We start from the raw sequence: 26,767 nt of genomic DNA, 5'->3' as shown, positions 1-26,767 counted from the left end.
TCAACTGGTATTTTGAGAATCAGCTATTTGTCTGAACAGGTCCTGAAAGCTCTTGTATTCACCCAGTTGGGATGGGACCACTGCTGCATCTGGGAAAGAGGATGAAACAGCTGCTGGCATTAATTGATCCTCTGGTTAAGAGTGCTGCTGCTCAAAAAATTCCTCACGGGGCTCAGGTTCATGTATTGCATTTTGAGACATCCTAGATTCCTGACATGGAGTAGGAAAAAAGGATCTCTTCCTATGAGGTGGTGCAGCGGTGTGATGTCTAGGATATTATTCTCATCCCCCCATTCCCCTGAGAGACCTAGACCCAAATTAAGCCCTCTCCTCTCTTTTCAGATCGATAAGGGCCCCTTGGGGAATAAATAGGGGATCCTTCCCCACTGTGTTGTGAGCCATAAGATGAAAATGCACATTGTTGGGGGACTGCTGAAGCTTGAGCACTAAGATGTATAGTGCTCCTACATGACATTAGCCTCTGAGATAGAATGCATCAGTTTTCGGGTCCTTTGATATCACATACTTCCTCGGTACCAAGAAGGGCAGAGCTGTAAACCTTGATGCAGGAGAAGCAAGAATTGAGCTCAACAGTGCCAATATACCTAGTAGACGCATCTAGTGCAGAAGTGAGTAGCATCAAGTACTGACAAGGCTGGCACTACAATGATCATCACTGACATGATGTTCAGTGCTGAGGTGATAATTGAAGCCTTGGCCCCAGTGCTGGAGACAGCGGATTTTGATTCCAGAGGGTCAGTGTGCCCTCAGAGTTCCTGTGGTACCCAGTTTGTGTGGTGGAGTCACTGTAGAGCAGGAGCAGTGAGATGACTTAGACATCCTCTTATTGGAATCTCCTAGTGGGGGTTTGCCCCTGCTCTTCCCAAAGAAAGTGATGCTCCTTTTTATCTAAGGACTTAGGTTTCTGCCTTCTAGCTCCTTATCAAATGAGAGGGGAACATAAAGGAACAAAATGATAGTGACCTAAGAGTGTTTAAAGTAATTAATGTTAGCACATTATGTCTCATATATGAAATGGCTTATTTATGGCTCTCAAGATTGCTCACCTAGTTCTAACGTAGTAGTCTCGAGGGTTACCATAGTCCTTCTTTAGAGCAACGTCTCCCAAAGTTGTTCAGCTTTTCTGGGCATATTTTTCATTGTCTTACAGCATGATTCAGAATTTTAATGACTTAGTAACCACCTGGAAATATCTAGCATTTATAAACTGTTCTCTGTTCTTAGTACCTACTGTAGCAAGCTTTTCATTTCTCCTTATAGAACATGCTCTCATCATACCAGTATTTTGGGTGTTTAGTAAAGACTTATCTATGGGCCATGTGTATTGAAGAGCTTAAATGCACGCTCCAATTCCTCTCTCAGCAGACAGGAGTAGAGAGGAATTGGGCTAGATCTACACAGGAATTTAGGAACCTAAGTCCAACAGTTAGGTGCCCAGATGATCCTCAGAACTCCACTCAGCTGCTCCCTAAGCCTGTAGGGGCCTAAATTCCCACGAATGAGCATGTTCAAAACCACTTAAGTTCTGACCCAGCCGAGCTGCTTGACCCCCTAACTCATGCCTAAGACCCAGCAAAATTCACAAACTAGGTCTTTCCCAATTTTCAGGTGCAGGGCTGCATCCAGTGATTCAGCACATTAACCAGATCGCACTTCCCACAAAAGAGAGCTGGGGCCATCCAGATTGCTGTGTGTGTGTGTGTGTGTGTGTGTTAGAATACCCAAGAGTGATTAGGGCACTCTACTGGGAGGTGGGAGACCTGTTTTCAAATTCACAGTATGCTTGATTTAGAGCAGGAACTTGGACCTCCCACATCCCAGTTGAGTGCCCTAACCCCCCCTCAGGCTATGGGATATTCACAGATGGGTCTTTGTCTGTCCCCTGTGGAAGCTGTTCCACTTTGTATAAATATTAATTGGGCCAGAGAGAAAGAGACTATAGCTGGTGGTTAGGGCAGTCATGTGGGATATGGGAGACCCAAGTGCATGTCCCTGCTCCAAATCAAGCAGGGAGGGGGGAGGGACCTTGAAACAGGTCCCCTATCTCTGAACTGAGTGCCTAACTGCTGTAGCTAGAAGGGGATGGGAGGGTGTCTACAGATTACAGAATTGCTTTAAACTAAACTATTTTGCTTTCCAATCCTACTATTAAATGAATCACTCATACTCTTTCTGTTTTTAGGCAGCCTGTGAATACAAAATAATACAAAACTGCACTTAAATTACATATTTAGAATACAGAAAACAAAAGTCAAGAATTTCATTCTTATAAGTGAATATCTGACACTACAAACTATCACTCTGAACTCAAAATTGAATTCCCAAATACTGGCTAGATGTACAAGAGTATCCTTTATTCCATGTACTATTAATTAGTATATTAATTTTAGTAACTAGCAAAAGTCTTCAAATTTAGTGTTTACTCACTGGCACTGTTTTATAGAGCTGACATGGTATGCAAAATGTAGGTATGTCAGCGTACAACGCGACTGGATAGAGATGACACTGAGGGATCTTCTCAATGTAGCCATAGTCCACGTACTGCACCTATATAAAATAAATAAAATGAAAAATTACTTTTCTAAAAATGCTGCTTTTTAGAAAAAAATCACTCTCTGGTAAACAGACAATTTCTTTTCTCTAAAAACACATGGTGTCTCAGAGCTGGAGGTGGGGCTAGACTGGGGTCAAAAAATAAGGGCCACCCATACCTTCTTCAGGCTGACGTAAAGGGGGAATCTCCCCAGACAAACGTTGTTCCTGCCTTCATGGCTCCCTCCTTGAGAAATTTACGAATCCTAAATTTCCTACACTGTTCAGTCTTACTCAGGAATGACCTGCAGATACTGCCCTTGGAAGGTACATGTGCTTCCCCTGAGTACTATAAACAGGTGCTGTAGTCTGATCAGAATCATCTTGTGGCACTTATTGTAGCTTTTAAAGCCGGGGATTGCTAGCACACTCCCCTTAACTATTGGAGGGTCGGGGGAAACGAGGGGCATACGGTAACAGTTTCCCAGCAGAACTGTTTTGGGAGTGGGGCAAGATAAGGAACCAGACCCCTCATAAGCTAGTTCCTAACTAACTGTACGCAGAACTAAGAGGCTTTAACAATTTTAATAACTATTTACAGTGTGAAGTTGGAAAAAGTCAGCATGGACAATGAAGCTCTGTCCTAAAGCACGAACGGTAATAAAGAACTAAAATGGTAGCAGTCTGGCAGCCTTTATTCCCTTGGTGCAGAACATGAGCAGAGTGGGGGTGTACGCATGGACCACATAGACACTGCTTAAAGAAGATTCTCCAGTCCTCGGCACATGGAATATATGTACAACCTGAAGTACATTATACATAAGGATAAATGCTTGAAGAAGAACTGAATAGATAGTTCAGGCAAACTATCATTAAGACAAAGAGTCATGCCAAAAGATAGGGGGTCAGATAAAAGGAACATGCCTACTTGGAGAACATAAATTGAAACATAATAATAGTAATATCAGCAATTCATTCAGCATGTGATCATTATGAAACATTTAACTTTTTAAAAATAGATTACTTATTTTGAAAAGGTGACCACATTCAAGAGAGGATGAAATCCATAAGTAAGTCATAATTACAAAGTTTCTATGCTCTTAGGAGAGCTGTTTTACTACTGCCAGCAAAATCAAAAAAGAAAATATTACTCACCCTGTGCAATAACTGTAGTTCTTCAAGAAGTGTCTCCTTATGAGTGCTCCATTTCAGATTTGTATATGCCTCTCATGCTCTCAATTGTAGATTTCTAGCTAGCAGTTCATTCGGCCCGTGCACTTATCCTATGCTTCCTCATGGCATACACCGAGGCTACACAAGGCTGTGTGGGTGAACCACCTTCAGTTCCTTCTCTACTCAGTCATCACCTAGAGCAGTGGCTCTCAACCTTTCCAAACTACTGTACCCCTTTTCAGGAGTCTGATTTGTCTTGCATACCCCCAAGTTTCACCTCACTTAAAAAACTACCTGCTTACAAAATCAGACAAAAATACAAAAAAGTGTCACAACATACTAATACTGAAAAATTGCTTACTTTCTCATTTTTACTATATAATTATAAAATGAATCAATTGGGATAATATTGTACTTACACTTCAATGTATAGTATATAGAGCAGTATAAACAAGTCATTGTATGAAATTTTAGTTTGTACTGACTTTGCTTGTGCTTTTTATATAGTCTGTTGTAAAATTAGGCAAATACCTAGATGAGTTGATGTACCCCCGGAAGACCTCTGCGTACCTCCAAGGGTACACATATCCCTGATTGAGAACCACTGCTCTAGAGAACAACCAAAAAAAAGGGGAAGGAGGGTGGGTGGTGGAGCACCCATAGGGGGACACATCTCAAAGAACTTCAATTACTGAACAGGGTGAATAACATTTCCTCCTTCTTCAAGTAGTGACCCTACAGGTGCTCCACTTTAGGTGACTTCTGAGCAGTATCCCTAGAAGTAAGGGGGAGGGGCAGGCTTTGGAACAGGATCTAGAATCGAAGGTAGTACTGCCAAGCCAAGTGGTGCATCAGATCTGATGGTATGGCGCAGAGCATAATGCTTTAAAAATATATGGATTGAAGACCAGGTAGTGGCTCTACATATCTCAGATACTGGGACATTCTTCAAAAATTCAGCAGACGTTGCCTGCGATCTGGCTGAATGTGCTCTCTTCCCTCCCCCCCAGCAGTGTCTTTTCCCATCATCCCAGGGAGTAACTGCAGGCTTCTTGCTCCAGACACACCTCCCTTCTCCCAGGGAGTGCTTGTTGCCAGCTTCCAGGCTTATATAGGACCCGCCTCTTCCTGCCCAGCTGAGCATGTTCTACTTAAATCCCTGGTACCTGTCTCTTTCTCCAGATGCAGTCCAGGCAGTTAAATGGCCCACTTAGCCATCTTAAACCTTTCAGGCCTTGTGGGGGGTGAATACCACATCACAGGTCCCAAGATAGAGTGGGGTACTAATGTGGGGGAAGGGATTACCCAGACCCCTAATAAATCTGGATGATACTGGGTAAGCAAAAATGGAGAATCTCTCAACTTGGGAATGAAAGGCGGACATGGCAGCCAGGTGTACCCTGACTGAATGGATAGATAATCTAGATGTCTTCAGATCCTGCAGGTAGCTTAGGATGAGTGAAAGGGGAATTGATTCTGGACGCAGGTACTGACTGTAGTAGGAAGAGAGCCTGATACATAAGCCCTTATATCAGTGGCCTGGTATGAGGCCTGGGCTAAAGTAGTAGTCAAAGCTTTGCTAATATAAAGCAAAGTCAGCAAGAGACAGGCTGTAAGCAGGAGTTAGGCTCTGCCTGTGTACACGCTCACAGAGCCTGGCAAGAACAGAGCTGGTATTGCAAAAACACACTCTTTCCTAAGAAAGGCTAGGCACAGGACACTCACAAAAATACATTCCGGAAGCATGTTACCAGAACACCCTGATACCAAGTATGGTACAACCTGCTCTCCCCCAAATATAACAGGAATACGCTGACCCATCTTAAAAGGTCAGGATGACAGCATGATGGATAGAGATGTTTTGATCGAACCAACATGAACAAGGTGATGGGTGGCACCTAGGTATATCAGAGGGTGGCACCTGGATATGTTAGAGAGGCAATACGTAACTTGTTTGTATCGGTGTATAGAGATATTTCAGAAGGAGTGTTTTGGGCCAGCCGAGGGAGGAATGGAAAGTCCCACCATTCACTGAGCTGTGTCCATTGTCACTGGCATACAAGTCTTAGACTAGGTCTATCCCCGATAGATCGATCGCTACCCGCCGATCCGGCGGATAGTGAAGACGTGCCCTTAGTATCCTCAGAGTCTGCCAGGTGCTATTACCGTACTTAGTCAACAATAAACCTGGCTGTGTGCCTTTATGCCTTAATGGATCTTGTGGTCATTGGGCGGTTTACTCAAGGTCTGCTGTGCCAGCTACCTGCGAAGAGCTGGGGCGGCATACAGAGGGAATGCAAGCAGCCAAACATCTATCAACACTGATGACCACACCAGTGGACAATCTCTTCCGTTTCTGTGGGTAAGCAGGGACAAATGATGTTATTCTACTGTTTAATAACACCTGCTGTACCACCATAGAGCAGGAAATCTATATACCCAAGAACCATCCCGGAGCCACACCCTGAGGCGCAGAACTGCCAGGCTGGGGTGTAGAGTGTGACCTGCATCCTGAGACAGGATATGAGGAATGGTCTGGTGCTTGATCAACAGCTGGACACAGCTGACACAGGTAAGGGTATCAAGCTTGTCTCATCCAGGTAGGTACTTTGAGGATAACTCTGACCTTGTCCTACCTGATCTTATTCAGTGCTCTAGAATTAAGGGCATTGGGGGAAAAGGGACAGAATATACTTTTCTGCCACAGTAGAAGCAAGACATCCCCCAGGGAGCAGTAACCCAAAGTCTCCCTTTAATAGAAGAGAAGGCACTTCCTGTTTTCAAAGGTGATGAAAAGATGGATCTCTGTCCATCCTTAACTCTGAAATATGCTATGGAGAACCTAAGGGTCCAGCTCCCATTTGTAGTCATGGGAGAAGTGTCTGTTGAGGGCATCAACAGTGGTGTTCCAGATGCCTGGAAATCAGACTGCTGAGATCTGGATGTGGTGGCTATGGAACCAGTTCCAAAGCTTTGTAGCTTCAGCACATAAGAATGCAGATCTTGCTCCTCCCTGCTTGTTGATGTAAAACTTGCAGCAGAACATATTGTTCGTCATGGCCTTGATTGTTTTGTCCCCAATGAGGGGCAGGAGATGAAGGGAAGGATTCCTGACCACCCTGAGCTCCAAAAGCTTGATGTGGAGATTGGTCTCATGGGACTGTCCATCTGCCCTGAACCACGAAGATGTTGAGGTGGGAACCCCACATTAATCAGGATGCATCAGTCATTAGAGTCTCTGATAGAGCTGAGTGACAGAAACGGACACCTGCACAGAGATGGAGTTGCTCCTTCCATTAGTTTAGAGAGTTCATTATGTACACAGTCACCCATTAGTCCAAAGCATTCCTGTCACAGAATAGACAATTCCTAACCAACCTGGGAAGCAGCAGAGCATAACCTTGCATGGACTGATCACAATGGTACAAGCTGCCATATGGCCCAAGAGTTGAAGACAGATTCTTATTGTGGGTTGAGAGCTCCTCTGAATTCTCCCTACCAGTCCTGAAAGTCACAAATCTGTCTAAAGGGAAGTACTCTCTGGCTGTCACGGAGTCCAGATACGCCCCTATAAACTGTATCCTTTGTACTGGTACTAATGTGGATTTCTTTACATTCAGCTGTAGACCCAACTCATGAAACAGAGCAAGAGCCTTCTGGGTTGACGATAACACTAACTTGAAAGAATGGTCTTTGAGATACCGGAAGACAAGAATTATTCCCTTCCGAAGGTAAGCCGCAACTACTGCTAGAACCTTTGAAGATATCCTTAGGTTCCAAGGATAGGCTGAGCACTTGGTACTGGAAATGATCTTGGTCTATGATAAATTGTAGGTATTTCCAGTATGATGGATGTATATTTATATGGATGTAGGAGTCTTGTAGGTGGAGGGATGAAAATCAGTCCCCTTCCTCTAGTGAAGTAATTACAGTAGCCAGTCACCATCCTGAACTTTTGGGGTTTCACAAACTTGTTCAGCTGTCTTAGATTGAAGATCGGCTTCCAACCGCCATCCTTCTTTGGTACTAGGAAGTACTGAGTAGAACCCTCTGCCCCTGCAAGGGAAAGGAACCAGTTCTACTGCTCCTAGCTGGAGGAGAGAGTCCACCTCTTGCCTTTGTAAAAGCTCGTGAGAAGGCTCCCTGAAGAGGGATGGGGAAGGGGAGGTGGAAGGGTGACTGGGCAACAAAATGGCAGATGAAATTCAGTGCTTACCAGTGCAAAGTAATACATACTGGAAAAATATAATTCCATATACACATACAAAAGGATGGGGTCTAAATTAGCTGTTACCACTCAAGAAAGAGTCATTAAGGTTAGTTCTCTGAAAATGTCTGCTTAATGTGCCAAGTATCAGGAGGTAGCCGTGTTAGTCTGTATCCACAAAATCCACCGGACTCCTTGTTGTTTTTGCTTAATGTGCAGCAGCAGTCCAAAAAGCTAACAATGTTAGGAACCATTATGAAGGAGCTAGATAAGAGAAAACATCATAATACCACTATATAAATCCATGGTATACCCACATGCAGTTCATTCATCTCATCTCAAAACAGGTATATTAGAATTGGAAAAAGTACAGGAAAGGGCAACAAAAATGATTAGAGAAGAGATTAAAAAGACGGACTGTTCAGATTAGAAAAGCAATGACTAAGGGAGAGATAAGATAAAGATCTACAAAATCATGAATGGTGTGGAGAAAGTAAGTGTTATTTACTCCTTCATATAAACACAAGAACTAGGGGCCACCCAATGAAATTAATAGGCAGCAGGTTTAAAACAAACAAGTATTTCTTCACACAATGCATACTCAACCTGTGAAATTTCCTGCCAGGGGATGTTGTGAAGACCAAAAGTATAACAGGGTTCCAAAAAGAATTAGATAAGTTCATGGAGGATAGGTCCCATCAATGGCTATTAGCCAACATGGTTAGGGATGCAACTCCATGCTCTGGGTGTCCCTAAACTTCCAACTGCCAGAAGTTGGGACTGGATGACATGGGATGGATCACTTGATAATTGCCCTGTTCTGAACATTCACTCTGAAGCATCTGGCACTGGCCACTGTTGGAAGACAGGATATTGGGCTAAATGAACCATTGGTTTGACCCATTGTGGCTAGTCTTGTGCTTTTATGAACGATCACTTATGTCATTTGTCATAAAAGCAAAAAAAAAAAAAAAAATCAAACTTACCCTGACTGTACCACCACCAACTTCTATAACTTTACCTCGATACCACATGGTATCCGATCCTCTTACAACACAAGCTTCTTCTTTTCTCCAACAATATGGTTCCAGAAGACCAAGACATTTGAAGTTATTTTGTATATCAGTCATCAATTTGTTTAGTTCATTTTCTGAACAAGAATTGGGTAAAAGAGAAAGTGAAATTCAAAAAATGGATTTCAGATTATTTATAGGTGCAAATAATTGTTTTAACCACTACATATATAGTTACTGTATACTAGGCTGGGGCTGTAGAACAATAATTTAGAGGTTAAACTATACAGCTTTTCACATTTTAATTTCCAAATATCTTCCACTAGGTTGGGAATCTTACCTATTGCAAGTCCTTATAATTCCATTGTGTTGGAATAATAGTGGCAAATGTAGGGGTTATATTATGGAAAATATATTTTCCATATTTTAAACCATTTATCACTTCCTAATGACAATGGCTGAAATAACTTCTAAGCCAAATTTCATACTTAGTTATACAAATTCTTAAAAGAAGAAAAAATTGCTATTAAATGTAAATAGGATTTACATTTTATCAGGATAAAACATGAAGTCTGGGTTGCAAAACCACATCCCTGAGGAAGTTACTGCTATTATTGAGAATATAAGGATAAATAGTCCAGGATTCTATCATGTTGGAAAGAAATCTAGGACTGCTTCCTTGTTTATTTGTAGAGTCTAACTGATTCCCAAACAGAGCTTAGAGTTATCAATGACAAGGAAGTCAATACAGTAAACTTGCGGAGCTTCCTAACATACAGAAGAACTCTAGATGAACTAAAGAGGTATACGGGGAGTCACATCTTACGCGGGGGTTAGGTTCTAAAGTCAGCGCGTAAGGCGAAAATGGCGTATAGTCAAACGCTCATTGAGTGGAATGGCGGGCGGAATCGCCCGCACTACAGGTACAGTATTTAAATTGTTATTTTTCTCTTTTTTTTGTTTTGCCGAGCGCGTATAGTTAAAATCACGTAAGTTAAATGCGCCTATGATGCAACTCCACTGTAGTTTCCAAAAGCGTTCAGAGTAAATTTTAGGCATGTAAGGCAGCAGTTGAAGAGAGAATATTACAGAAGCAACAACGTAGGGCTGGTCTATACTTAGCCGCTAGTTCGGCGGCTGGAAATCGAACTTCCTGGTTCGATTTATCGCGTCTGGTCTGGACGCGATAAATCGAACCAGGAAGTGCTCGCCGTCGACTGCGGTACTCCAGCTCAACGAGAGGAGTACCGCAGAGTCGACGGGGGAGCCTGCCTGCCGCGTGTGGACCGCGTCTGAACCGCGGTAAGTTCGAAGTAAGGTATGTCGACTTCAGGTACGTTATTCACGTAGCTGAAGTTGCGTACCTTACTTCGACTTGGGGGGTTAGTGTAGACCAGGCCTAATTCTGTAACTGTATCTCTGAAATGAAGTATCTGAAAATAAGGCTTTGTGACTGCATATCACTGCAAACAAAACAAGGGGGAAGCTGATAAAATTCAAATGTGAGACAGCAGCAATAAACAAAAAGAGAAAGAGTTCCAGAGGAAGTAGCAATGACATTTTAGAGACTTACTTGACACTAACAGGTTTCCCAAAAAGTCCCTGAATTGTTTTACATACAAGTCATATCAACTATTGCAAGAGAAACACAGAATCCTCAAATCTGGTCTGGGGGACTATCAATTTTACTTTACTTTATAAAATCTGTATTTCTAATTTTGTAATCTGCAAACATGATCTTTAATAACTGAACAAAAAATCTTTATTAAGACTACAAAGTGGTTAATTTTTTTGTAGCAGACAAAGCGTTGGATTTCTAATAAGCAATCGACTAGTATTAATTAGAAATACGAAAGATACTGAGTCAATTAGGCTGGAATTTTCAAAGGCACCTAAAAGAATTAAGCACCTAATGCCTACTGAAAGTCATTGACATTTGGGCATATAACTACTTAAGGCTGGGATTTGCAAAGAGGCCTAAAACTTTAAGTTTCACCTAATATTCAAGATGCAGTGTTACAAAGTTAATTTTTTTCCCAAATGCAGCATGACAGCTACTACTCTATGTCTGTCCAATAGCACATATAAAGCATTCAAAGACTACTGTGAAGAGGGCAGTAAAAATAAGAAATAGAAATGTGTCTTTTGTAGAAGGTGTCATCTTCAGGGTTGTTGTTGTTGGTGGTGGTGGTGGTGGTGGTGTGTGTGAGAGAGAGATTTGTTTTTAAAGCCACAAGGACTTTTAACTTACAGATTACTTTTGCACAGATAACACATGGTCAAAAGGAACTTGTCACATCCAAAGAATGGCACCTTCAATGACCATGTATGCGCTAATACTGCCCTCCTAGCTCAGCATTAGCAACTGAACCATAAAAACATGTATTTACTGCAATTCAAAATCTTACCTAATGATTTGGGCACCATATAAATAGTTCCATCATCTCCAATACAGTTTATTATAGCCTGTAATTCTTTCATGTCAGGTATAATTGGAGGTTTATATGCTCCATCCATTCTTGACTTAAGCACTAGTTTCTTTGACTCATGTTCTTTAGGTTCATTAACAGAAAGAGTAACTTCTTTCTCTGGCACTAAACACTTTGGTGTACATTCAGTTTCTAGAATCAGCTCATTTAAGCATGGACTCTCTTGCTTCAAAGCAACTTCAAGAGGTTTCTCAGGATCTGCATCACTTAGATCAATTTCATGAGTTCTATCAGATACAACACAAAATATATCAAAAGATGAAAACTCTGAAGCATGAAAGAGTAAGATAATCTAAAGAAAAAGAAAAATGATCGAAGTTTGAAATTATAACTATTCATTTTAACGAAACAGGTATCAAAATATACTTACTCCATCAGCATAAGTAACTGCAATGCACATTAGACTGTGATGCTGATAATATGTTTTATCACATGTAAATTTAAAATGTTAATTGTCTATAAAGTTTTCAGAAGAGAATGTAAGTTTTCTACTCCTGGGGGGGATTCTGCACCAAAATAAATAAATAAATAAAAAATAATCTATGCATAATATTTTAAAATTCTGCATATTTTATTTGTCAAAATAACATAATATAATCACACCAGTTTCAATTATTTTGGTAATTTATTTCAAAAATACCTGTCCACAAGTATGGCTGTAACAATACAGACAATGAAAAGGATTCAGGAAATGTTTTTTGACAAATAAAGTCTTTACTAGGCATATTAATACAGAACTCTGAGCAGGGTGGATAAAAATCAATGATTTAAAAAAAATAAAATAAAAATCGATTTTTAATTTAAATCGGATTTTTTTATTTAAATCAGGGTTTTTTTAATTAAGATACATTATAGCTCAAAGATATCTCATCATGGAATAGGGATTATAAATTCTAATCGTATAGTATGAGACAATATATTCATGCAATGTTTAAGAAAAGTTTTGTAAACGAGTTCCAATAGTTCATGGATTAGGGACCCAATCTTATGGGGTTCCAGGGGATTCTGTATAAATTATTTAGGTTAATCTTTCTATCTACCCACTGAGACTCAGTGCTCAGTCTAGACGATACCATCAGAGATGCTTAGTTTTGCAGTTCTCAAACTGTGGATTTGCATCTCCAGAGATAACATGCTTGTTAACAGCAAAAATGTTGATGGATGGGAGAAATAACAGACCTCAACCCTATTCTCCCTCTGCAAATTTGTGTACACAGAGTCAATCCCTTTCCCTTACCTCTCTCTAAAAGTGCAAAGTTTCAAAAAGTTCAATCAATAGAAGATTGTTGGGGGTGGAATAGATCTGGACAAGGAGATGTAGTCTTGAGATAAATGTGAGAAGGGAGGGACAGGCAGTAGAAACAAAAGTGAAACTGTTTGAGTAGCATATTCCAGAAGTCTTGAGGTCTTTCTGAGGCTAGGTCTACACTACCCGCCTGAATAGGCGGGTAGAAATCGACCTCTCGGGGATCAATTTATCGCGTCCCGTCAGGACGCGACAATCGATCCCCGAATCGACGCTCTTACTCCACCAGCGAAGGTGGGAGTAAGAGCCGTCGACGGAAAGCCGCGGAGGTCGATTTTGCCGCCGTCCTCACAGCGGGGTAAGTCGGCTATGATACGTCGTAGCTGAATTTGCGTATCTTAAATCGACCCCCCCCGTAGTGAAGACGTAGCCTTTGTGTAGCCTTCATTGATTTCAGATCTCCCATACCATTCTCTCACTAGAAGAGAAAACCTATAATGGCAGCAGGCTGTAAAAGAGACCCAGTTTGGAAATATTTTAATAAAGTTCCTCTACCTGTGGGTAAAACAGGCATGCGTGCAAAATGCAAAGAGTGCAACAAAGAAATGCTAGTGTTCCTTCTCAGGAGAAAGCTGTGTTGAAGATGATGAAAGGAACGTGTCTGAACATGCAGGAACTACAGGTTGGTAAACTTTTTTATTTCACACTTCTTTCTTAAGGACTGCCTGTCTTCCTTCTGGACTATTCTTGAATTCTCATGTTTGAGCAAAAAAGATAGTTGTTACTCTATGGTACTATCATTTTAGATGCAGTTGTGATAAAACACATAGCTGAATAGACAAATCTTCCTTTTACAATTTCACCTTTAAAGTACTGTCAGTGAATGCACTGAGTAATACTAAATGAGCAGTATGGTGGTAATAATTAAATAACTGCATTGACTTATTTTGTTTAGGAGAATTCATCCTCAACATACAGGATTCTGAAGACTATCCACCTTCAAGATCACCATAATTTTCTATAGTTTCAGAGTTATCTGCCAATGATAGTGTTTCAGTCACATCATGTATGTCACAGAGCCACAGTATATCACCTGCAGCAAAAAAAAAAAAAAAAAAAATCCATCATCCAGAAACAACCGTAGATACGTTTGTGGTAAGAACCAGCAGATTATAAAAAGAGGTAACTGATGAAAAAATTGCCTGGTTTGTTTATGCAACCGCTCTCCTTTCCGTATGATTGAGAACCCACACTTCATTAACATGGTTCAGTCATTAAGACCAGGATACAGTCCACCCAACTGAGCTGATGTCACAGGTAAATTGCTGGATAAAGTGTATGAAAGAGAAATTGAGCAGAGTGCAAAAGATCTAGAGGGTGAAATCGTTAACCCGAGTATTGATGCGTGGAGCAATGTCCACAATGATCTTGTTGTACGTGCTTGTGTGACAACAGAAGAAGGGAATGTCTTCCTTACAGAAACATTTGATAGATCAGGAAATGCACACACAGCAGAATACTTACAAGAAGTAGCAGCAAAAAATAAACTGAAAAAAAATTCAAATGTCTAGTACGCAGCTTGGTCACAGACAATACTGCAAATGTATCCAAGATGAGAAGAAATTTAGAAGAGAGTGAAGAGAGTCCCAAGCTAATAACATACGGTTGCACTGCTCATTTGATGAACCTCCTAGCCAAAGACTTCAGTGGTTCCAGAAATAAAGGCTAATGTTGTTGAAATTGCAAAATACTTCTGTAACAACCACTTTGTAGCAGCTGCTCTGAAAAAAGTGGGAGGAACCAAGATGTGCGATGGAACTCAGTAGTGGACTGTTTTGATCACTATAGCAAGAACTGGCCTAATCTGATTAACAATATTGTGAAAAAATAGATGGCACTGTCACAGCCAAAGTTCTCAACATTGGGCTTAAGTGAAATGTTGAACACGTGCTGAGTACCCTGAAGCCTATTTCTGTAACCTTGAACAAAATGCAGGGAAATAGCTGTTTTATTGCTGACGCTGTTGAAATTTGGAAGGAACTGAGTGAGATCTTAAAAGAGAAATATGCAATGACAGAGTTAAATTATAAGCATTAAAAAAACGAATGGGACAAGCACTATCTCCAGCTCATTTTCTTGCAAATATTCTCAATACTCAGTACCAGGGTCAACCTTAACTGCTGCTGAAGAGGAGATGGCTATGACATGGACATCCAGCAATCATCACTCCATAATGCCAACTATAATAAACTTCAGAGCTAAGGGTGAACCATTCAAGAAATATATGTTTGCTGATGATGTTTTAAAGAAAGTCACACCAGTGAACTGGTGGAAGTCACTTAAGCACTTGGATTCACAGACCGTTGAAGTGATAATCTCACTTTTAACAGCAGTAGCTTCTTCTGCCAGTGTAGAAAGAATATTTTCTTCCTTTGGACTAATTCATTCCAAATTGAGAAATCATTTGGGACCTGAAAAAGCAGGAAAGCTTGTTTTTCTTTTCCAGATTATGAACAAACAGGAAAATGAAGGTGAAGACGACTGAGTTAGCTGCAGAACCCAATATTTGAAGTTTCTCATGTTGACCTGGCTGACACAATCAATTTAATTTTTTTTTTAATATTTCATTTAACTATTTTTGTTAAAATTGTTTTTAACTAAAAACAAACCTGATTTTAAAAAACTTGAATGTTTAACTAAATTCAAAAATTCATGCGCTTGTTTTGTTAAAATAGTATATGTTTGCTGTTGAATACACAATGTTGTTGTTTTAGTTAAATAAAACAATTTAAATGTCTGTCTGGTGATGTTCTCCTCCTAATAGAGCATGGCAAGAAAATCCTCCAAATATTAATGATTAACCTGTTGAACTGGAGATAGTTCACCTCCCAATGACTTCATAAATATCTGCTTCAATTACCTTTGGTAAATGAAGTAACCAAACAATCATTCATTTTCTGATATAGCTGTAAAACTAATCTGAAAAGTTTTCAAAATAAATCACTTTAAAAACGTAGTGTGTACCTTCTAAAAATGAAACCTACATCTATCTCTGAGTAGTGAAGAATATGTATTAAGGTTATAACAACCAACAAGAATTCACTTTTATGTAGAAATCCATGATTAAATAGAGTTCCTGACTAGTGATTTAAATCAAATCCACCCTGACTGAGTAATAATTCATTTAAACTACAATACAGAACCGTATTTTCCACACCACTCAGAAGCAGTGCAAAGGCTTGGGGGAGTGAGGGGTAATGGCGGAACTGAGGGAGAAGGAAGTAATTGCTGGGAAGGAGCCTGGATGTGAATTTGGAGGGTTGTTGGGTGTGGGTGGAGAAGTATGGAACAGGCTTTTTTGGAGGGGTGAGGAGGGATTGTTAGGGAGCCTCCCTCATGCAGACCCTGATTGATCCCTAGCCTCTCCCACTCAGTCGCGCACATCTGCGCCTGTCCCCACTCCCTCTAACTCCAAGGGTCTCTGCAGCTTCCACCTCCATCCCCATGTGACCCTGCAGCCCCACTTCACCGTTCCCAGGCTCAACACTGTCATCCCACTAGCTCCTGAGCCCGCCCCCCAGTCTGTCCCCCTGCCCCCCAACTAGCCATTCTGAACCCCAGTCTGTGATCCCCCCAGCAGCCCCATGTACCCACTCTTTCCTAACCGGGCTCTGCGGGCAGTGTGCTGTGATGAATTCCTGGGGGAATTCTGCAATACTAGGTACGCACAGAATTTCCCCTCCCCCGCACAGAAAATACATTTCTGCCCCAGAAGTGATGCAGTTCTGCCTTTTCCCCAAAAGAAGCCGCTGTGGTGCCAGAACAGCCAGCTGCATTCATGCTGCTAGCTGTTCTGGTGCCACAGTGGCCTCTGGTGGGCGAAAGGCGGAATTGCAGCACTTCTTGGGCAGAAATATATTTTCTGTGGAAAAAAATTCTGCGGGACACATGAATTTTGTGCATCTACAGAATTCCCCCAGGAATAGTTTTTGTTTTACTTACAAAAGTAACACAAATGCCAATCTGTATATGTCAACTTTGGAAGTAACCTAACGGAGAAGATCTGAAATAATGTAATATTAAAAAGAATATCCATACCTTTTGTTTCTGAAAGCCAGACCCTTTTTCATAAGATATTCAGAAATATCAATAAGCTGTCCTGCTTCATCATTGCAAAAAATTTTCACAGGTAGTGGTTCAGATCCATCATTTTCCTGAGAGGAATTTAAAATATGGAGGTTACTTATTGTAACTGGAAGTTGTTTGAGATCTCGTCCCTATCTGTATTCCACACGAGGTAACTATGAGCACCAGTGTCTGGAAATTCTTAATAGCAGCATCCGTTGACCCATACATGCTCCGTAGATCTCCTCGTGCTCCCAACTCAGGGTATTAGAGTCAGTGTGGGTCAACGTCTCTCCTCCTTTTACCATCAAAGTTCCTCCTTTTACCACAATCCCACAGGATCTGAAGCAGAGGGGATGGAGAACAGCTAAGAAATATAACTATTTACAAATGTTTTTACAAGTTGTACAAAGAGTTGAAGGAGGACACAATTCTGACTCCGGTTGCGTGGTGGTAAGGAAGAACTGGAGAGGCATCGACCTGCACTGACTCTTATACCCTCTGTTGGGAGCACGAGGAGATCTATGGCTCAAGTGCAGACAAATTGACAGTGCTTTGAAGAATTTCCGGATTCAGGTGCATGGCACACATGCATACCCTATGTATGGAATACACATAGGGACCATCGCTGGAAGAAGAATGTTTGTTATGCAACACATCCAATTAAAACCTTACATTTTCTTAAATACTTCCTTTTTTCAGTTTTAACTCTTTACATGCCATATTAGCAGCCTGCCTAGCCCTTTTGCAGAGGGCACTGCTCCCTATCGCAACCATTCATGACTTCTTCATATCTTGCTCTCTTCAGCTCCTGGCTGTCACAGAGACAGAGACCTGGATCTGTTCTGACACTGCCTCTTGCAGCTGTCATCTCTTAGGGAGGCCACTCATATGCTCCACCCAGGCTCAGACCAGGATGTGGATGTTAGACTTTCCCTCTCCCATTCCTGCTGCTTCCAATCCCTCCTTTTTCTTCCCTTTCCACCTCTTTCTCCTCTTTTGAGCAGCACTGCATCTGACTAGTTCCCATTAGTCTTCCCCTCAGATTTTGACTCCTGGCTCTCTCTCCACCCCCCCTCCCACACTCATCCTTGGTCATTTCAACTTCCATATCGACAATCCATCTGAGCCCTTAGCTGCATGTTTTTTTGCCCACACTTCATTTGACCTGCAACCCTGATTCAACTCGCTGACTCATGAAAACAGCCATTCACTTGACTTGGTCTTCACCAATCACTGCTTTTTCTCTCTCTGAGCCTTCTGTTGCTGAGTTCCCTCTCCCTGATCATCACTTGGTCTCTATCAATCAGCCCCCCGCCCCATACACCCTGTCACTAGGCCTTTTGATGATCCAGCACTGATGACTTCTTGTCTGCCCTCAGCCCTCTCTTTCCTTTCTTCCCTGAATATAGTTGCTGATTCCCTCCATTGCTCATGATAGCGTACTGCTGACTCATTAGCTTCCTCCCATCCTGGCTAACCCCCAGCCCAGTACACTACTCCTGTTCTCATGCTGTAGAGCATCTCTGGTGGAAATCCTAAGACCCTACTGACTTCTTCAGTTACATATTTGTTCTCTCCTTTTTCAGTTCTGCTGTCTTTCTAGCTAAACAATTCTACTTCTCCAATTTAATTGATTCCCACGCCCACAATCCCAGACACCTTTTTACTACCTTTGACTCATCCTCAACCTTCTCTCCCTCCAGTTCTCTGTCTGCACAGGATCACACCAATTTTTTCTAAGAGAAAAATGACAGAATACACTGTGACCTTCCCCCTTCTCAACCCTCTCCTTCTCCTCAGTCAGACACAAATTAATCTTCAGGTTTCTTCCTTTAACCCCTCTACTTGCTCCAGTGACCCCATCCCATCTCCTGATCTCCCTCATGCTCATTCTCATCCCCATCCCTTACTCTTCTCCTTACCCTCTCACTCTCCTCCAGCTCTTTTCCCTCACAGTACAAACATATTTTAGTCTCTCCCATCTTAAAAAAAAATCCTTGACCCCACCTACCTCTCCAACTACTACCCCATCTACCTTTCATCCCTAAGCTCATTGAATGTGCTGTTTATAATTGTTGTCTGGAGTTCCTCTTTTCTGATTCCACCCTAGACCCTTTCCAATTCAGCTTCTGCTTCTTGTACTCAACTGAAACTGATCTTACAATCTCTAATGACCTCTTCTTAGCAAAATCTCAGAAGCAGTATTCCATCCTCATTCTCCATGACTGGTCAGCTGCTTTCACCACAGTTGACCAGGCACCTCTTCTTGAAATCTTTTCCTCCCTTGGCTTCCATGACTGTCCTCTCCTGGCTTTCCTATTACCTCTTTAATCATTCCTTCAGCCTGGCCTTTGGAAGATCCTCCTCATCCCTCTACCATTAAACTTTCTGTGGTTGTTCCACAGGGCTCTATACTTGGTCCCTTTCTCTTTTTCCTCTACACATTATGTCTTGATAAATTGGTTTACAGGGGAAAATACCATCTCTACATTGACAGCTCACAGCTCTACCTCTCTATTTCAAACCTGTCTCCTTGGCCTGTCTCTGACATCTCAAGCTCAACATGACTAAAAACAGAGCTCTTAATCTTTTTCCTCCCAGCCTCCCTGCTACCTCCTTTCTTGATCACTGCTTGTCACTCAGGTAACCAACCTAGGTGTCATCTTCAAGTTGGACCTCACCATAGGTCCTCATATCCAGGCTATGTATCTAACTCTTGCAGATTCTTTCTGAATAACATCTCTTAGAAATGGACTTTCCTATCCACCCACACAGCTAAAACTCTTGTTCGGGCTCTCAGATTCTTGTGTGTCTTGATTATTGCAATATCCTTTTCTCTGGGCTTGACAAATGCAAACTTGCCCCACTCATATCCATTCAAAATGATGCTACAAAGATCATTTTCTTAGACTTTTGCTTTGACTATGTCACCCTCCTCTTTGCATCCGTCCACTGGCTCCTCTTTCTCAATCTTAACACATAAGCTACTTGTCTTCACTTCCAAGGCCCTTCATGACCTATCCACACTCTACCCATCATCTCTCATTCAGTAAACAAAAATCAACTCCCAACTCCAATTAGCTCATGATGCCAGTTACCAATGTCCACTTGTTACATTTTCAAACAAGCACCTTTGTGCTTTTTCCCATGCTGCCCCTGACTCTTGGGAGGAACTCCCCATGAACATCCACAAAGTCACCTCATTGCTTTCCTTCAAATCATTCTCAAACTCTTTTGCTGAGATACATACAAAATATTTGACAACTGTTAGGTTGCTGGTGTGCCGAGACTACCGTCTATCATTCTTCCCAATATTATCTCATTGTTTCCTTGTACTCTCCCATCTGTCTGTACCCATCTGCTGTCTCTCATCTCAGACTTAGATTATAAACTCTTTTGCTCTGATTATACAGTGCTTAGAACTATGGGATCCAGGGCTCCAAGGCACTACAGTAATACAAATATTGCTATTCCTAATAATAGCAAATAAAATATATTCTTGGCCTCTGTTGCTACCTGGGCTTTCCAAAGCAGTCAATGATCCTACAACATGATCTTCAAATTGCAAACCTGAGTCAAGTAAACTCAGTCAGAGGGCTAATAAAATGTTTACTGTCTAATCTGGTTGCTTCTGCAACCTACAAGTATAATCTTTGTTTTAATCTGATAAATGACTATACAACCTAGTGCTCTTCAACAGCCTCTCTCTTAGGTCAGACACTGGGAAAGCTGATCAACAGCTATGTTGACAACTGTATTTCATTCACATTCTAAAAACGCACTACAGCCCACACCACCTCACTAGCTCTGCATTAAACTTGTATATATGACGGGCAGGAGGGGTTACAGAGTAGAACCCTGCCTTTCTCTATAGCAAAGATTACTTGGATAGACTATCAGATACTCATTACTACTCTCTGGTTTCTCTCAGAAGAATGGAACTACTCAAGGGAAACCCTATCATGCCTGGGTCTGCAGATGTATCAGTGATCTCAAAGGCTTAAACAAAAAGTAACCCAAAATATTTGCATTACATCCACTGCTAGTAAGGGTCAAGCACCAACATAATATCCATGCCATATTCAGGTCTAAAACCTGCTGCCAAGTGTAAAAGAAATCTCAAACTCAAATATTGCCACAGTGTCCTTGCTACAATTTGATAACAGTCTTTACTAAAATGGGATAGGGCCATAACTGTTGAGATTGTCAGCTTCAAGAAAATGTTATGCCATTGCTAAGGAGCTAATACAGCCTTAAGAGAACTGAATATTTTGTATTCCCAGATATATGTATTAACGATCAATAGCAGACCAAACATATCCCAGTTTGACTAAACGATCTAGAAAGGACATAGTTTCAAACTTCAAGATATGTCCTGAAATAGCAGCTTTAGTGAGCAACAATGAACAAAACTCAAGTAGAAATGACAGCACATTTGTCTCCACCAGGTATGTTTCTGCAATCACAGACTGATAATCTGTACAAATTTTAACTACCATGGTTTGATTAATGAAAATGTGATATGTTTAAGTAACTAAAAAGGGGCAAACAAGCCCAGGCAGGAATGTTATGTATATTTCTTATTTTGATTAAAGACCTGTATGATGATGTTTGCTATAGCTCCAGTGAGGTAATAGGAGATACAATCACAAGCTGTTGCTGTCCACTGCTTGCTCCCACCAGCTGGTCTAAAATGGAACAAATGAAATTCTGTTTTAGTAAAATAGAGAATATGATTTTAATAAAGGTCGTCAAGGTTTGCATATGAAAAAAAACTACCCACCATCAAGACTGAAAAACTATCAAACCTCCCTTTCTAAGAAAAAAAATTATCCCACACAGTCAACTAAAAAGGAAGAGAAACAATAGTACCAGCTGCTCCAGGATCAAAAAGCATTGTTAGATTTTAAAGAGGAACACTAAAGTAGATTAAGATGGTCTCAAAAATAGAGAGATTTTGCAATATTTTATTAGGAAATGCACTTCAGAAATCTGTTAGAGACAGCTATATTAATGCAAGGTTAGATTTTCCCTCATTATTACAGGACACATTAGTTGAAATGTATCCGGTGGTTCCCCTCTTTCTCCAGAGGTGGCATAGCTTACTCACTTGGGTAATGGGTGTTTGGCCTTCTCTCCCAATTCCTACAGCCTACAAGAGAAAAGAATCCTTCTGTCCCCCACCAACAGACCAGGAAAGGAAAGCCAAATTCCTCCTCTCATATTTCCAAAAGATCCAGTTACTAAGTTGCCTAGGAAGACCAAACTTTAAGTACAGATAAGAAGCAAGCCAGGGGAGCCAAGAAAACAAAGCATCTGTTCCCCCTGCCCTGTCCTGCAGCATGTCCAAAACTTAGTCCAAATCAAAGAACCTTTCCATCCACATCAGTTTATGCTTTACTTGTATATGATCGGACATTAAAAAATACTTCATTAAAAAATTACAATGGCCCTCCCACTATCTTACAGCGTTATTCCAATATACAAGGAATAAATTACCTTATATCTACCAGGGAGCACTCCAGTGCTAGTGTCCCAATTGGCTTCAGCTTTTCATCAAGTTTTCTTAAACAAATGATGTTCACTATTTCTTTAGTACCAAAATCATACAACACTACCTGTGAAAGATAAAAGATCTGAAAAAAGTTCTGAAAAAAAAAAAGATGAAATTCTCAACATAAACAGGATATATCCTCTTCTAAAACAAATGACATACATATGTAAATAATATATGTAAATAAATATGTAAATATGTAAATAAACTACAAAGGAGTTTAAATACGTAAGTGAACAAAAATCAGAAAGGAAATCCAGACAATGGTTTTAAGAGAATATGAAGTATTTTCAAATATGAGGATAGGATGTATATGTAAGCTAAGAGGTCTGCTGGTCAAGAACTATTTTGTTTAAAATATTTTTAATTCCATCACATGTAATTTACTCTGCACTAGACTTGTGCTTCCCCAAATGTCCATTTTCTGAAGATGCTGTAAGTCTCTACATTCATCAGACAATCATAAATGCCAGACTCCTATCTTCAAGGAGAGTTCCCATCTGCTCAGGTTTTACTGGAGATCTGACTGGCCTGATCCTCAAGTTTTTAAGGATAGCTCTGTTTCCCTCCATCCCCACTGAAGAGGCTGGCCTGGGCCACTGAATGCAGCAACTCCTGTATTGCAGGTCTGTTATACTATCACGAGAATCAATGATCTGAGTAGGAGTACTTGTGGCACCTTAGAGACTAACAAATTTATTAGAGCATAAATTTGTTAGTCTCTAAGGTGCCACAAGTACTCCTGTTCTTTTTGCGGATACAGACTAACACGGCTGCTACTCTGAAAAGTGACCTGAGTGTCAATGATCAATACTCATCTTTCACTGCCTTATCTTAGCTCTTGTGTACAATTAAGTTTTGCTGGTTTAACTATGCTGGTATAGTTAAAGTGCCTAGTTCCCTACCCCAGTGCAGATGCAATTATACTGGTATTAATTATTTCAGTTTGGGAAGTGCCTATCAGCCTCCTTTACACCAGAGTAACTGTGTCTACACTAGGGCTTTTACCAGGAAAGCTATGTTAGAAAAAAATTACACCCCCCAATAACTCAGCATAGACCAGCCCTTAAAGAGATATGAGTGTGATGAAACAAGCACCAACACAGAATCATAGAAGATTAGGGTTGGAAGAGACCTCAGGAGGTCATCTAGTCCAACATCCTGCTCAAAGCAGGACCAACACCAACTACAGTGGTAAAGGAGGTCTTTGTCACAGACACCATTTCTTAAATTTTTATGAGTAGAGGTAAGAAACAAGAGAAGCATGCAGAGCCCTATTTCAGCTTCTAATCAGCAAGCAATAGGGGTGTGGTCAGAAAAATAAGAAATGGCTTGATGGAATTTAAGAGAAACCAGGAGCGAGGTATCTGCACGACCACAAAAACTATCCTACTTTACAGATGATAGTAAGTAGCTCTATATTGCAAAATAACTCACCTTCCTTTCTTCATATTCACTGCATGGGTGATTCCTATTAATCGCGCGATAAAAAAATTAATTGCGCAATTAATCGCACTGTTGAACAATAGAATACCATTTATTTAAATATTTTCGGATGTTTTTTACATTTTCAAATATATTGATTTCAGTTATAAACAATACAAAGTGTACAGTACTCACTTTATATTTATTTTTGATTACAAATATTAGCACTGTAAAAAAAAATAGTATTTTTCAATTCCCCTAATACAAGCACTGTAGTGCAATTGCTTTATCATGAAAGTTGAACTTACAAATGTAGAATTATGTCCAAAAAAAATGCATTAAAAAATAAAACAATGTAAAATTTTAGAGCCTGCAATTCCACTTAGTCCTACTTCTTTTTAAGCCAATCACTCAGACAAACAAGTTTGTTTACATTTGCAGGAGATAATACTGCCTGGTCCTTGTTTACAATCTCACCTGACAATGAGAACAAGCATTCAATTGGCACTGTTGTAGCCGGAATCACAAGATTAATTTACGTGCCAGATGCACTAAAGATTCATATGTCCCTTCATGCTTCAACCACCATTCCAGGGGACATGCAACCATAGAATCATAGAAGATTAGGGTTGGAAGAGACCTCAGGAGGTCATCTAGTCCAACCTCCTGCTCAAAGCAGGACCAACACTAACTAAATCATCCCAGCCAGGGCTTTGTCAAGCCAGGCCTTAAAAACGTCTAAGGATGGAGATTCCACCACCTCCCTAAGTAACCCATTCTAGTGCTTCACCACCCTCGTAGTGAAATAGTTTTTCCTTATATCCAACCTAGACTTCCCCCACCGCAACTTGAGACCATTGCTTCTTGTTCTGTCATCTGCCACCAATGACAACAGCCTAGCTCCACCCTCTTTGGAACCCCCCTTCAGGTAGTTGAAGGCTGCTATCAAATCCCCCTCACTCTTCTCTTCTAGAGACTAAACAAGCAAGTTCCTCAGCCTCTCCTCATAAGTCATGTGCCCCAGCCCAATCATTTTCATTGCCCTCCGCTGGACTCTCTCCAATTTGTGCACATCCTTTCTGTAGTGGGGGGCCCGAAACTGGACACAATACTCCAGATGGGGCCTCACCAGTGCCGAATAGAGGGGAATAATCACTTCCCTTGATCTGCTGGCAAGGCTCCTACTAATGCAGCCCAATATGCCGGTAGCCTTCTTAGCAACAAGGGCACACTGATGACTCATATCCAGCTTCTCATCCACTGTAATCCCCAGGTCCTTTTCTGCAGAACTGCTGCCTAGCCACTCGGTCCCTAATCTGTAGCAGTGCATGGGATTCTTCCGTCTTAAGTGCAGGACTCTGCACTTGTCCTTGTTGAACCTCATCAGATTGCTTTTGACCCAATCCTCCAATTTGTCTAGGTCACTCTGGACCCTATCTCTACCCTCCAGCGTATCTACCTCTCCCCCCGACTTAGTGTCATCCGCGAACTTGCTGAGGGTGCAATCTATCCCCTCATTCAGAACATTAATAAAGATGTTGAACAAAACCAGCCCCAAGACCGACCCCTGGGGCACTCCGCTTGATACCTGCTGCCAACTAGACATCGATCCGTTGATCACTACCCATTGAGCCTGACAATCTGGCCAGCTTTCTATCCACCTTATAGTCCATTCATCCAATCTATACTTTTTTAACTTGCTAGCAAGAATACTGTGGAGGACCGTATCAAAAGCTTTGCTAAAGTCAAGATATATCATGTCCACTTCTTTCCCCATATCCACAGAGCCAGTTATCTTATCATAGAAGGCAATCAGGTTGGTCAGGCATGACTTGCCCTTGGTGTATCCATGTTGACTGTTCCTGATCACCTTCCTCTCCTCCAAGTGCTTTAAAATGGTTTCCTTGAGGACCTGCTCCATGCTGATGATGAGTTCTACTTGATAAGACTCCAAAGCAGTGTGGACCAACGCATGTTCATTTTCATTATCTGAGTCAGATGCCACCAGCACAAGGTTGATTTTCTTTTTTGGTGGTTCGGGTTCTGTAGTTTCTGCAGTGGAGTGTTGCTCTTTTAAGACTTCTGAAAGCATGCTCTACACCTCATCCCGCTCAGATTTTGGAAGGCACTTCAGATTCTTAAACCTTGGGTCGAGTGCTGTCTTTAGAAATCTCACACTGAACCCTTCTTTGGGTTTTGTCAAATCTGCAGTGATAAGTGTTCTTAAAATGAACAACATGTGCTGGATCATCATCCGAGACTGCTATAACATGAAATATATGGCAGAACATGGGTAAAACAGAGCAGGGGACATACAATTCTCCCCCAAGGAGTTCAGTCACAAATTTAATTAATGCATTTTTTTTTAAACAAGCATCATCATCATGGAAGCACGTCCTCTGGAATGATGGCCGAAGCACGAAGGGGCATTAGAATGTTTAGCATATCTGGCACATAAATACCTTGCAACGCTGGCTACAAAAGTGCTATGCAAATGCCTGTTCTCACTTTCTAGTGACATTGTTAATAAGAAGAGGGCAGCATTATTTCCTGTAGATGTAAACAAACTTGTTTGTCTTAGCGATTGGCTGAACAAGAAGTAGGACTGAGTGGACTTGTAGGCTCTGAAGTTTTACATTGTTTTGTTTTTAAGTGCAGTTATGTAACAAAAAAAAAATCTACATCTGTAAGTTGCACTTTCACGAGAAAGATTGCACTACAGTACTTGTATGAGGTGAACTGAAAAATACTATTTCTTTTGTTTATCATTTTTGCAGTGCAAATACTGGTAAATAATACACACTTTGATTTCAATTACAATACAGAATGCAATATACATGAAAATGTAGATAAACATCCATAATATCTAATAAATTTCAATTGGTATTCTATTGTTTAAGAGTACAATTAAAACTGTGATTAATCACAATTTTTTTTTATTTAATCGCATGAGTAAACTGCAATTAATCGAGAGCCCTA

At 41.0% G+C, this 26,767-nt stretch overlaps 1 protein-coding gene across 1 annotated transcript in view; it reads right to left on the bottom strand.

Moving 5' to 3' along the window:
- Positions 1-26,767, bottom strand: part of RNF17 (ring finger protein 17) — a 223,743-nt gene that overhangs the window by 69,005 nt on the left and 127,971 nt on the right. Inside the window, exons 26-31 of the mRNA XM_026653404.1 lie at positions 22,309-22,427; positions 21,407-21,497; positions 16,780-16,895; positions 11,355-11,662; positions 8,920-9,083; positions 2,449-2,568 (exon numbers count right to left, since the gene is read on the bottom strand). Of these exons, the coding sequence (XP_026509189.1) occupies positions 2,449-2,568; positions 8,920-9,083; positions 11,355-11,662; positions 16,780-16,895; positions 21,407-21,497; positions 22,309-22,427 (918 nt within the window). The remainder of the gene's footprint in view (positions 1-2,448; positions 2,569-8,919; positions 9,084-11,354; positions 11,663-16,779; positions 16,896-21,406; positions 21,498-22,308; positions 22,428-26,767) is intronic.

The sequence above is a fragment of the Terrapene carolina genome, unplaced genomic scaffold, assembly GCF_002925995.2.
Source record: "Terrapene carolina triunguis isolate 2854851 unplaced genomic scaffold, T_m_triunguis-2.0 Scaffold138, whole genome shotgun sequence".
NCBI lineage: Eukaryota > Metazoa > Chordata > Testudines > Emydidae > Terrapene > Terrapene triunguis.
This window is presented reverse-complemented; position numbering and strand designations above follow the sequence as displayed.